Source organism: Giraffa tippelskirchi, chromosome 13 (genome assembly GCF_054371585.1).
Source record: "Giraffa tippelskirchi isolate mGirTip1 chromosome 13, T2T-mGirTip1v1.2.pri, whole genome shotgun sequence".
Classification (NCBI taxonomy): Eukaryota; Metazoa; Chordata; class Mammalia; order Artiodactyla; family Giraffidae; genus Giraffa; species Giraffa tippelskirchi.
The window spans coordinates 31637901-31651501 of NC_137287.1; the positions used below are offsets into that span (position 1 = coordinate 31637901).

Below are 13601 nucleotides of genomic sequence, written 5' to 3' on the forward strand. Positions count from 1 at the left end.
CACTATACCCACACACTCACATATTTTTATTTTCTGAATCATTCCAAAGTGACAAGCAGCACAGCACTTTACCCCTGAGCTCCTCGGTCTGTACTTCCTAAGAACAAGGATGTTCTCCCACAGAACCACAATGCCATCATCACGCCCAAGAAAGGTAATACTGACCTTGATTACATTATCCAACCATAGGCTATATGCAAATTTTTTCCAATTCAACCCCCAAAAGCCCCCTAAATCTACTCTGTTTTTATTCCTCAATCCAGGATCCAATCTCAGGGGACAGCTGTCAGGTCTCTTCTGTTTTGATAATCTAAAATCTAGAACTGCTCCCTGGCTCTCATTGTTCTGTTCGGTTTTGCCCAACACTTCTCCCATTTATGAAAAGTTCAAATCGAGTATCTTGTAGAATAGCCCACATTCTGGGTTTGTTTTTCATAGTCTCTATCATTTATGCTCTTTTCTCATTCTCACCAAGACAGGGCACATGACGAAGACTGGGCCATCAGCATAATACGGCAACATAGAGGGTTTTCCAGAAGGGACAGGATCTCAAAACTAGCCCTGGCCTTGCGAGAGAAGCAAATCAATGAGCTCACATTTTCATGGACTTACAATCCAACCACATAACTTGCTTAGGGAGCTTCATGGTACTCTTGCTGGAAACGACTCTTTAGGCATTTAGATGAGCACCGCTGGAGATGTCCACTTTGTCTAAAAGCTCTTGGCTGCAAGGGTGCTGGGATGAAGCACAAAAAGTGTTAAAACTGGGGAAACAGGAATATATTACATTCCTATTCATTAAACAAACAAAGGATAACAAAGAGGAGGGGCTTGGTCCAGGGCTCAAAGGCAGATGGAGAATTGGGAGTATGGATGCCACATGTGGGAGTCGTGGGCCTTGTAAGTGCCCACAGATGTGCTTGTTCTGGGGGTGTGAGTGGTCTGCAGGTTGGGGGGGGGGCACAGCCAGAGCAGAGGCCCATGATAGGAACATGCCTGGTGTGTCTGAAGAACAGCAAGGATGCAGAGAGAGCTGGGGGTGTTGGGTGATGCCCAGCCTCATGGGCCCCTGTGAATATCTCTCCTCCTGGTCAGAGTGGGAGGGAGGCCACTTTGAGGAGGCCTTTGAGGAGGGCAAGGTCTGACTTATGCTTTAAGAGGATGACACTGGACACTGTGTCGAGAATAAACCATAGGGAACGAGGCAGAAGCTGGGGACTGGTTGAGGTTTCTGCAACGGTGCAGGTGAAAGATGATGGCAGGGCAAGCTGGGTGCTAAGGAGTGGAGCTGGGAGAGATGGCCAGATAGGTCTGGAAGGAACTGCCTAGGTATGGTGACCAGCGGGACGCTGAGTTTGAGAGAAGAGGGGAGTCAAGAAAGAGCCGCAGTCTTCTGCCCCCAAGATGGAGCAGCCTGCTGCCAACTGGGAGATGTGTGGGCTGCGTCCCCAAGCCCTGTTTCCCAATGTCACTGGCTCCGGGGCCAATGCTGCAACCTCCTAACTGGCCTCCCTGAAGTTGTGCTAGGCATTGTTCCAGGCACGTCACATATATTAACTCACCGTCTCCTCCCAACAACTCCCCTTTACACACGAGGAAACCGAAGCACCAAGAGATTACGTTACTCATTGAAGGACACACGCTGGCAGGCGGCAAGGGGCCGAGCTAGGATTCCTCCCAGCACACCCTGGCTCCCAGGCCTAGGCTCAGAGCCACGAGGCTACGTGGCCTCTCCAGCCCCTGGACACTGCTCATGGGCCTGTGTGGGCACTGTGTGACCCGGCAGCTCCTGTCCCAGAAGTGCACAATCAGGGTAGCTGTCCACATGGACACCCTTTGCTGACTTCCCCCTGCACTGGAGTTGAGATCTTGTTCATCTCAGCTCCTCTTTCCCCTGCTCCTCACCTGCCAGCCACACCTGCCTGCGACACACCAAGCCCATTCTCACCTTCCACCTCCCCCTTCCCAAACTGGCGGGCCTCATCTCTGCATTTTCTCATGGAATATTCTGGCTCCCCCGGCACATGCCTCTCCAGAGAGGCTTCTCTCACCAGCCTCTGAGGCCTTTCTCTGATTGTTCTCTAGGCCTGGACCCCGTTCGTCATTTCCACAGAGCCACCTCGATCGACCCGCGATTGTGCAGTTAGCTTTTGCTCCCTTACCTGTTTGTGGTCCCTTCCCTGCCCCCAGCTGGAAGCACAACAGAGCAGAGGCCAAGTCTGGCTTTATTAGCTCACTATCATATCCCAGATCTCAGCACGGTGGCTAGCATACAGCAGGTGCTCAATAAGGAGCTGAATTAACGGATGGGTTTCACTGAATGCATTTTAAAAATCAGGATACAAGATTAGGAGGGTGTCGCACATGGCATGGCTACAACCATGTCAATGTCAAGGGCCCCTGTGGACGTTTCCTGAAGATGGCTGGCATCTCCTGAGGGTGTCCAGATGACGGAGGAATTTCCCCTGCTGTTACTGCCCATGGTATCTGGTTGCAGGCAGACAGGCAGGAACCTGGTTCTCCTCTGCTTGTCTTCAGGGCACTGCTGGGCTGTCGGTCAGTCAGCCCAGTGGTGACTGTGCAGGAGTGCTCGCCTAGTGCTCGTGGTACAGGGCCCTTCATCTGTTCCCACGCAGTCTTTTTTTTTTTAAAGTCTTTATTGAATTTACTACACTATTACTTCTGTTTTGTGATTTCTGGTTTTTTGGCCACAAGGCATGTGGGATTTTAACTACCCAACCAGGGATCGAATCTGTACCTTTTGCATTGGAAGGTCAAAGTCTTAACCACTGGACCACCAGGAAGTCGTGGTCTTTCTCACCCAGAGCCATCTTTCTTACCCATCCCTTACCCCCAAACGATGCCATCCCATAAGTGATAAACTGGTTTAAATATTTTGGGAGGCACTCCCCAAAATGTTGTCAAAGCAGAAAATGCCAAGCCAGGGTGCCCTGCAGTATGAGTTCTGTGCTGGTTACTGACTGGCTCTCATTCACTGAGAACCTACTATGTGCCAAGCCAGGCGCCACATGCTTCATGAACGTGATCTCATTTGATCTTCAACAGCCCTCCTGGCGAAGTCATTTAGGACTATCTTTACAGCAAGGCCACTGAGCCTGGCGAGCAGTGAGACTGTGAGCGAGGTCACAAAGCTGCTTACTTCCAACTATAGCAGGGGCTGCAAACTCAAGCGTCAATGGGGCCAGGCTGGCAGAACACAGGGGAGCCCAGGCCGCATCTCCAGCTCCACCCAGAGCAGTGGGGGGGCCGGGAAGCTCCCCTTTTGCAACGGTGGCAACCAGTTCAATCAAGAAGAGAAGCCCAAAGTCCTTACCTGTTGGAGAGGAGTATTTATAGAGGCAGTCCCATTTGCTTTGCTTTAATACACAGCGAGCAGGGGGTGGTGGTTAAAAAGAGAAATGGCGGGGCCGAGGAAATGAGGCTCCACAAAAGGATAAGAACTATTGACAATAAAGGCTGGGGGCATAGAGACTCACAGCTTTATTTCCTCTAAAATCTAATCTCTTTTATCTAGTCAAGTCTACTCTAGTCTTCCCTTCCCATTGCCCTTCTGTTTCTCCTTCCCTCCCTTCCCTCCTTCCCTCGTGGCTGCCAGTCTGTGACCTCTGCCCCACGCCACTCTCCTCTCCAGTGAAAACAAAACAGGCTTTCAGTACAGTTCATTTTTTCCAAAGGGGTGACGGCCTCTTTGATGCTCTTCGTCAGAAGCTACCTTGGCAGAGCTCGCCTGCCACACCTGGCACTGTTGGTCAGTGGATGCATGGGATGGCTTCTGAATGCTCTGATGCTGTGGTTTCTTATCAAGGTGTGACAGGCTTAGTAAATACACTTAAAGTCAACTCTTCCTGCTGCATCCCTTTAAACCCATTTAAGCAGTTGACCAACCCCAAACACTCCTCCCTGAGTTAGCTTCCTCAAGCTTCAGGGAGACAAAACATGACCTCCTAAGAAGCAAGCCCAGCCTTCAGAATTTAGCAAATCCGAATGCCCTCACCTATACTAGGATGCTTCCTGCCTTTAGTATACACAGAAGGCATTTGGTGAAGTGCAGAGCATTGATAATTTTTCCCCAGTGGAAAGTGAGAAGCTCTAGCATTTAAGAATAATCATACACACAAAAAGTCAACACATGCATATCTTACTCTCATACCATATGCTCATAAAATCCATAATTCATAGTATTTTCTGGCCGGCACCCTCTTTAGCAAAGACATAATTTGCAATCATGCTGGGTAAAGACAGACAGCCATTACTTTCTTAATGGCCAACTACCCAAAAAGGCTCAGTTAAGTGATCTCAACTAGCAATCTAATCAATTAAAATTGATAAGTGAAATACTTTTAACCTTTGTTTCAGCAGGCCATTCCTAGTGGGAGGAGGCAGGGTATGTGAATTCCCAGCATAAAATTTAATTCCATTTCACGGATGCAAACATTCTTGCTGCCCTGATGGAGAGGCTCCGTTAAAGCAAACTGTTTTTCTCTCTTTCCTTGAATCCAATCAGAGAAAGATGGGTTTATGGGTCTCTCTAGCCTATGCCATCAATTTAAACCTTTACAGAAATCCTCATGGCCATATTTCAAGAAGGAAAGGGCCACAGAAGATGGGCATAGAGCACAGAGCCCTGTAGTTTCCTTGCTCTTCAGAGAGAGAAGAAATAAAGGAGCATAAACAAAAAGGAGGCAAGAAAAAGGAGTCAGACAACCAGGCAAAACCCATAATAATCATTTACGGAGAACCTTCCGTTTGTCAGGCAGTGTGCTCTTTGTATGCATCACTGGATGTGATTATTAGGCAATACTGACTCCATTTTCCTGAGCACAGTTACATGTGAGGCACTAGACTCGGTCATCTTATATTTCATATTACAGTTCACTCAAGTCTCAAAACAGCCCTGTAACATGATGAAGATCATCCCCATTTTCCAGGCAAGGAAACGAAAGTCGTGGTGGTTTCAATCACTTGCTTGAGAGAATACAGAGCAGGACAGGGGCCTCTGGCTCAAAAGATACAAACCCTCATTGGTCTGCATCATAACTGCAGGTCACACAACTGAATAGTTTTGTCAAGACTCATTCCATTGTACAGTAAAACTCGGTGAACTTTATTGGATGCAAGCTGTATTTCAATAAAGCTGACTTAAAACAAGGGTTCTCTCTCTCATCGTCCACTACAAAGTGGCCACCTGCCATTTCTGCCTCTCCAGCTCCCAGCTCTTCTTTTTGAGTTTCCTTTGGGGGCCCCCTCCTTCCTCACCCCCAGGCGATGGGGTTCAAAAGGAGCAGGTCCCACCTTCCCAGCATCACAGCTGAGCACGTGACCTTGACCTAGCCAATCAGTGAATCACATTCTGCTGATCACTGACTGGGTCAGGAATGGTCATGTGACTCAAGCTGGGCCAATGAGAGCATTGCCCTGGACTTCTATAAAAGTTATATGAAAAGTGAAGCTCTGTTGTCAAGGCTGCTTAGCCAGTTCAGCATATCTTAGAGGTGCTGATGGCCATCTTGTCACTATTTGGTGAGAGCTCTCTGGAGGATGAAGCCAGAACAGAGGAAAGAAAAGCTGAGAGAAGGAAGGTGGCAGTTTCCTGATGACATTGCTAGAGTACCTAGATCAATCTACTTTTTACACTGATATCAGTGAATCTGCCTTTCTTTTTCCTTAAGTTAGTTTAAGTTGGCCTTTCTACCTCTCATAACCAAAGAGTCCTCATATATCACAATGTTACAACAAATAAGAGAAAAAGAGAGTTATATGAATGGGAAAGGGGTTATAGGAACACAACTAAGCTTTATATTCTGTCTCCTTTAAATCTCAGTATCACACTGAAGAGGAGACCGCTGAGGCACTGGTTGGATGCTCAGGCTTGCAGGCTAAGCACATGGTTCTTGGGCCTCCAAAGCCTTCATCTTTACCTAAATGCTGGTGGCTTGCGTTTTTGAAAACTTTCCTTCTTTTAAGCAGCCAGGATCCTTTAGTCATTAAAATCATACAGACCACCTTTAACATACACAACCAACCAGACTGGTGCTGCTAAGACCATATGGAGGGCAGGGATCCCAGAGCTGTGCCCACCTCTGCTTGAGACCCCAATCACCATGCACAGATATTTCAGCAAAACACCTGCACAGCTTCCCTTGGTCTCCAAACAGCAGGGCCCACAGACTGACTCCAAGTGTCCAGAATTTAGGGCCCCTTTTCTGAAAGTTGTGTGTGACACGTGCACTCTGTAAGTTCACGGTGATAGATCAACCCCGGTCACCCACGAGCATGCAGGTCACCCACGAGCCTCCCAGAGATGTGTGAGCCAGCCTGGAAGTGTCCTCCCATCCCCGCCACGGTGACTCAAGATGACCAACTCACTCAGGTCGAGGACGTCATCTGTTTTGATCAGGTCTTCCTCCCGCGTCAGTGGCAGCTGGGTCTCAGGCTCCCCTCGCAGTTGCAGGGACAGGGAACGGAGCATGAAGAACACCCGGATGGCCTGGACCAACAGTTTGGAGAGCAGAGAAGAGTGAAGTCATTTTGGTGAGAAGCTCCATATGGAGAAATCACACAATGACTCTAGATTTAAAATGAACAAGACAAAGCCCACCTCTTTCAGCATCGTGGTTCTGGTGCTTTCAGAGTCAGGATTCAAAATAAAAAATAGTCAAGGAGGCAGCCTGTGTGCCATTACCCACAGGCTCAGGTTTGGGCTACTTTATCTCACTGAGCACCTGTCATTTGCCAGGACCATCCCTCTAGGGTCATGTGATCTTCCTGGTAGCCCCGCTCAGCAATCGAGGCTCTGAGACCCACGGAGGCCACATGATCTGGCCCAAGCTCACACCTAGGGAGGGGCCAGAACCGTATCTCTTATAACTAAACCAGCCCAGATTCTGAAAATCCCAACTATGAGGGTTTCAGGGGCCCACCGACTGAGTGTGGGGGCGGGAGAGACAGAAGGTAAGATGAGGGTGGGGTTCAGAGTCCACCAGACCCCAGAGCCCTTCACCTGGAGCTCTCTGGCCCCTTTACCTTCCAACAGGGGCTGTGCCCCTGCCAGGGCAGAGGACCTGGCACCTGGCAGGTATGTGGTGACGTCAGTGCCCCGGGAGCCCTCAGGTCTCCTCAGCTGGGGACAGAGGTGAGGACGGAGGATGGCCCCATCAGCACAGGGTTCCCGGCCCATCAAGGAAGAGTGTTGGTGGACCCTAGGGTGAGCGGGCATTTCCAGGGAGCAGGAACAAAGCTGAACCCCAGGCTGGAAGCCTGAGAAGCTTGTGAAGCCTCCACCCAGTGGTCAGTCTGCCCTGGAGGTAACTCCCTGCGAGTCCCAGGTTGGGGCTGACTTGCCCACCAACCAGAGGCCAGGAAGTGGAGTGGCAGCCACAGGGCCCGCGGCCTCAGGGACACTTGCCCTGATTGAGGGAAACAGACCTCGAGTTAGGTATCGAAGGTCTGCGTTGGACTCCTAGCTCCACCACGCTGGGCAAGGCTCCCGGCCCCCCGAGCATCAGCTTCCTCCTGTGTGAGATGGGGGTGGGAGTCTCTACTGTGTGGGGCTGCGGGGAGCCTCTGAGATGATAGTGAGGGGGCAGCAGCCAGCACAGGGTCTGTAAAGGGGTGGGCACACCTCACTCCTGCCACTCCACACCTGGGCAAGAGAAGGCCATGAGGACAAACCGCTGTCACCAATGGAGAGCCCCACAGCCTGCTTTTGGGTCCCCTTGCTGCCAGTTCTGAGGCTGTAGGCCTGCCCACTGAGATGGGAGGCTGTCCATCGTATGACAAGGTGCCTCCCAAAACAAGGGGCGGAGGGAACAGATGACTGCCCACAAAGAGCCAGGTTTGCACTGACTTTTGTTGACCCAGGCAACGAGGATGCCTGTGGACACCTCTGAACCCTAACCTTGACTTGGTCCAGAACTGCCGGGAGATCTTGGGCCAATTACTTAATGTCCCGATGCAGAAAACTGGACGAACAATCCTGTTTCCTGGACCTATTCTGGCGTCAGGTATTCCTCAGTCAACCAGAAGCACTAGAGAAACACAAACTTTCATATGATAAAGACGGTGGTTGTGGGGGCATTAGTGTATTATTCGATTGTTCTAAACATTTTTGTTTGCTTGTTTCTGTTGTTTTATTTTTGGGCCATGCGTGTGGCATGTGGGATCTTAGTTTCCTGACCAGGGATCGAACCCGTGCCTGCCACGTTGGAAGCTTGGAGCCTTAACCATTGGACTACCAGGGAAGTTCCTCTTCTGAAAGTTTTGAAGAGCAGTCTTCACAAAAACATCTGTAATAATCAGCAGATGTCTCTCTACAAACACAGAGTAAGAAGCCCGGGCTCATGCATGTGAGGGCAGATTCCCACAGGGCCAAGTACTCCACCTGGGTGAAAGCAGGGCTCCCACAGGCGCCTACAGGGTTTGACAGGCCATGTTGACCAGCCCCACAACCCCGAGAATCCACAAGAGAAAGGTGAGATACCAGGATAAAAGGTCATCTGATCATCTCACTGTCTCCCTAAACAACCACGGCTCTCTCTGCGTACCCCCAGACTCCCAGGTGCGGGTAGGGGTTGCACTGTGTCACCCATTCAAGCCTTTTAACCACCCTGAGTGGTTCCCATTTTACAGACAGGAAACCAAAGCCTAAAGATGTCAGGCAGACTGCCCAAGGTGATTCACCTAATAACCGACTCCAAAGACTGTCCTTCCAACCACATGTCTTTGCCTTCAACAGACTGAAGGATTAGGACCCAGGCTTTTATTGAGTGTTTTTCTTGACTTTGCTCAATTGATGTGCAAATTGAAATGTATTACTGAAAAGGAAAAGAGTATTCTTATTCTTTCAGATGCTTCCATAGGAAGATTGACTCAGGAAGAATGGCTTAAATTTGGAAAGGGGTGTCAGCTGACCAAGTTTAACTATAAAGAGAATTGGGCATGTTTGGGATGGTATGGCCATAGACAAGCTTAACTATAAAGAAGAGACCTTTCCACTTTGCTTCCATACAGTGGGGAGCAAGGAGAGCCCCACGAATAGGGCAGCAGATGGCTTCCAAGTCAGACAGACCTTAGTCCAACCTGAGTCACGTGATTCCCCAGGCCTGGGCTGGAGCTCTGGAAAGGGGGTCCCCACCACTCCAGATCATGGGGCCACCTTGAAGATGCAAGGAGATAGTACAAAGACCCCCCTGAGCCCCAGGGCTGGTCCTGGAACAAATACTCATCCTGAGCCCTCTCCCCTGCCACCTTGGCCACACGTGCAATTGATGAGTTCAAGTGACAGTCACTCAGGCTAGGAGCCCATCGAGGCCGTGGAAGCCAGTCATTCTTAAAAGAGTGCTGAAGCGCTTTAAAGTAGGCACAGCCCTTTGGGAAAGCAACTTGGCAATACCAACAGAATCACCAAAAAAAAATGCTCATACCCTTTGAACCAGAAATTCCACTTCTGGGAACTTATCCTAAAGAAATAAGCCAAAAGAAAGGAAACACTGTATTCGTCAAGCTGCTTATTACAATTTAGCTGAAAATAATGTAATACTGGGAGCAACCAAAATGCCCACCAGCTGGAAAACGCCTAAGGAAATTATGGCAAAAGTCACCAGATAAACTTTTATGCAGGAATAAGAAATTAGACTTATTAAAACTGTATCACAGTATGAAAAACTTTGGCACACAATGGAAAGAGAAAGGCAGCGAGGATGAAAGCAAGTCTACAGCCCATGCCCCCATGCAACCATGAAGACGTGTCTGCAGACAAAGCTGGGAGGAGACACACAAAGTCTGTGTTGTTTGTTTAGGGTGATGAAATCGCCGGAAATTCTTTCGCCCTACTTTTGAAACTCTGTAAGATGTTATTGTATTTTCTTTAATGCACAATACACATCCAGAGAGTAAAAGCAAAATATCCTATTTCCTCAAGGTCAATGGCGATAAACACGAAAACTGTTGTGGTTTAATGAGGGAACAGGGACACAGAACTGGAGGGACAAATAAAACTTCATGCAAATATCTTGATTTCATAATGGCTTCCATGGTTACTCCATAAAGACGGCTAGTGGCTTAAATTCAGATTCTGGTATTCATCAAAGAGTCCTCTCCCCAACCCTTTTTTCTCTAGTGTTAACCATCAGTAGGTTTTGACTGTTAAGAAGACTCGATTTCTTTCCCACTTAGGTTAGAAAGCTCCATCACTCTTCAGCACCTCCCCGCTGCTCTCTCCCACCTGCTCTCGGCAAGAGCTGAGAAGCAGCACCCAGGAGGAACCTGGGACTCAGAGAGGCTAAGTAACTTGCCTAGAGTCACACAGTTAAAGGTGGGATTCTACCTTGGTTGGTGTGACTTGTGTGCCTGTGCTCTTTCTTAACTGCTTCTCTCGACTGCCCTTCCACGTGGGGTGGGTCCAGCTCAAGTCCAGGTTCCGCCTGCATGTTCTCGTCAGACCCCAGGAGTCCCTGTGACCGCATGTCAACATGAATTTCCCTTCTCAGCCGCAATCGCTCAGTGGCACTCTTGCTATTTTGGTCTTACTTTGCATTATTTATTTTCTTTCTATTCTTGCTTCTTGCCCAGTGCCTAGAAAAGGCTCGACAGATATGTTGAATGAAAGAGTAAACAGTATAATTTGCAAAAGGCAAGGGGGGAAACATGACTTCAATTGCCAGATGCTTCCCTGCAGCCTGCAGAGCCCTGGCCCTCCTCTCCTGCACACTTCACTCCAGTCACCCCACACCTTGGACACTCTTCCTCATCTCAGGACCTTTGCACTCACTGCTCCCTCTGTCTGGAAAGGGTCTCCTTTATGTCTTTGCCTGGCTGGCTCCTCCTCACTCCCCAGTCTCTGCTCAGACGTTACCTCTGCCAGGCAGCTGCTCCTGGTCACTCAGTCTAACACATCGTCCCCTCTGTCCTTCAGAGCCCTTGCTGCAGCCTGGTATCGCACCTGAGCATAAGCTTTGCCTCTCTCCAGGCCCGGGAACACCCAGGGGTGGGCTGCCTTTCCGTTCACTCCTGTACCCTCGGGACAGCACTTGGCACACAGTAGGAGTCCAGTGGCTCTTTGATGAATGTACAAAGGAATGATTCACCATTAAGGGTGGTTTGAACTTCCTTGACAAGTCCTTAAGGAAAATAAAGGGTGGTATTTCTGAAAAGCATCAGCCTCCTAAAAGTTAGAAAAGCCTACACTTGGCAGGAAAAAAAAAAAAGAAGGAAAACCTCTGAATCCAACAGGACAAAATGGAATGTTCTCTGGATACAAGCAAAGAACTTGAAACAAACCGCATAAGCCTTCAATTGCTTGCTAAACCATACACTTCCTCTAGCTCACATTCAGAGCACACCACCGTGTTCTGATGTCTGAAACGGGCCGAGGAGCTAAGCTGCGGGAGGACTCCAGACAGCTGCCTGGCATCAGGGACTGGGCTGAGGTAAGAGGTCAAAATTCCCCTTCAACAGTGGATCCTGGAAATCAGAGGGAAACCTCTGGGGCCCATGGCTCTGCGTTGAGGTGGCCAGCCCTCTTATCTCATCCTGCCACCTTCATCCTGGCTCTAAACCCAGGGACACCAGACTTGAGAGTTGCCTTTATAAACCCGTTGGACAGACAAAGGTCACAAGACAGACCCCAGGGTCTCTGGTGCTTCCGTTGGCAGTTTGAACCCTGCAGCCCATCTGGGGCAAGGGAGGGGGGCAGCAGAGTCCTGGGAACTTGAGGATGAGGGAGGAAGACCCCCACCCTCAGGCACCACCGCTGGCCTTCGTGCTTCTGCCTTTCGCGGAGTCCTCCTGAGGGCCCTGGCAGCGGGGGCGGCGCTGGCTGCTGGCTGCTGGCTGGGTGAGGAGAGAGCGGCTCAGGAGCAGGAACCGCAAAGCCCAAGCAGCCCCACCCTCTGCCGTAGGCCTCAGCCCGGAATTTCTCCTGTGGACCAGCAGCATCCGCCCCAGGCCAGCAGGACAAGATGCCAGGTACCAGCCAACCAGGCCGAGGCCGTCACTTTGCTCCCAGGGCTCTGAGACTTGCCCCCTGCAACTCCTCCAGCCCCACCACTTCCCACACAGCCTGCCCCACGGGGGCTCCAGACTGGCCCACAACTCTCTGGGCCTCTGTGCGCCCCTCCCACCGCAGCACTCAGCCCTTCCCCCACAGGCCCAGCTCAAGGAGCAGCTCTCTGCTGCTTGTCTCCCTCCCTGGGTAGGATTAAGGACCTTGTGCTCTTGGAGAAATAGCCCTGGCCCATGGATGTGTGTGGGCTTCCCAGGTGGCTCTAGTGGTAAGGAACCTGCCTGCCAAATCAAGATGTGGGTTCAATCCTTGAGTTGGGAACATCCCCTGGAGGAGGGCATGGCAACCCACTCCAGTATTCTTGCCTGGAGAATCCCATGGACAGAGGAGCCTGGAGGGCTACAGTCCATACTGTCACAAAGAGTCAGACATGACTAAAGGGACTTAGCATGCATAGACTGGGGCTGCTTTTCCCATCCTTGCCCTTTAAGTCTTTTCCTTGAGGACCGGGGCTGTGTTTCCTGGTGTCCAACACCAAGTAGGACTAATAAATACAATGAAGGCAGCAGTGGGAGGCAGGGGGTCAGAATGGCCATACCACCTGGGTTGACTCCTGGCTCTGCAACTTATCAGCTGGGGGACCCTGAGCAAATCACTCGACCTCTTCATGCCTCAGTTTATTCCTCTGTAAGATGGGGATAATACTAGTGCCAGCCTCCTAGGGTGGTTGTAGAAATATATGAGGAAATTCTTAAGAACTGAAACGAATGACCCACTTTGTCACAAAGGCTATGCACTCAAAGAACTGTTTAGAAAACCTGACGGAGTATGGACCAAAAGGAAGGCAAGATGAGACCCGGAGCAGCAGCTCTCTGAGTTCACAGCCTTCTAGACCTTCCAGTTCAGGGGCCAAGGAGAACCAGGACGGGGTCCTCTCTGGCCTGGGTCCTCTCTGGCCTGGGGACACAAGAGCTGGACTTGGCGTGTGGCTTTGCCGTTATCCTGCTGGGGAGCATCTCCAAGACCAACCAAAGGTCAAGGGTGAGTGTACTCACTCCATAAGGAGTACAGACATGACACCCATTTGTCGGAACCAATCCCCCCATGCAAGGATGCCCAGTGCAAACGCTGCCACCCACAAACAATCATGTGCCTGGCCGCGGGGCCTGCACACCTGTCTGGGAGCACGAGGGATGCAGGCGTCACTGGCTCAGAGAGAGGGTGGGTCCTGAGGAGAGAGCGGTGGGTCTGGGCAGACAGTGGGGAATGCAGACTGACTTCAGACACAGGTCCAACTTCCTCTGTGCCCCAGCCCCACCCCTCCAGGCTTTCAAGGCAAACTCGAAGCAAGAAGGCCATGAAATCCTCTTGTCTGAGGTGGGTCCAGTGAGTCAATCCCGCCTCTCAAAAAGTAAAGGTCACAATACTTCCTCCACTCTGGGTACACTTGGATTATCTCAGAGGAAGACTCGGCCTGATAACGGGAGCAATGAGGGCAATGGATTCCTCTAATTTATCCACACCTCCACTTCTCCAGGGAATGATTTTCTAGGAAAGGGTTATGGTGCTTTCTAAGAAA

At 50.4% G+C, this 13601-nt stretch overlaps 1 protein-coding gene across 23 annotated transcripts in view; it reads right to left on the reverse strand.

The window, feature by feature from the left end:
- CLEC16A (C-type lectin domain containing 16A) overlaps window positions 1–13601 on the reverse strand; it is a 234140-nt gene that overhangs the window by 114648 nt on the left and 105891 nt on the right. For all 23 annotated transcript variants that reach the window (XR_014073993.1, XR_014073992.1, XM_081560421.1 and 20 more), the window contains one exon: window positions 6388–6508. Coding sequence is in view for 21 of the 23 variants with exons in the window: in XM_081560421.1 (XP_081416547.1) it covers window positions 6388–6508 (121 nt within the window). In the remaining 2 variants the exon portion in view is untranslated. The remainder of the gene's footprint in view (window positions 1–6387; window positions 6509–13601) is intronic.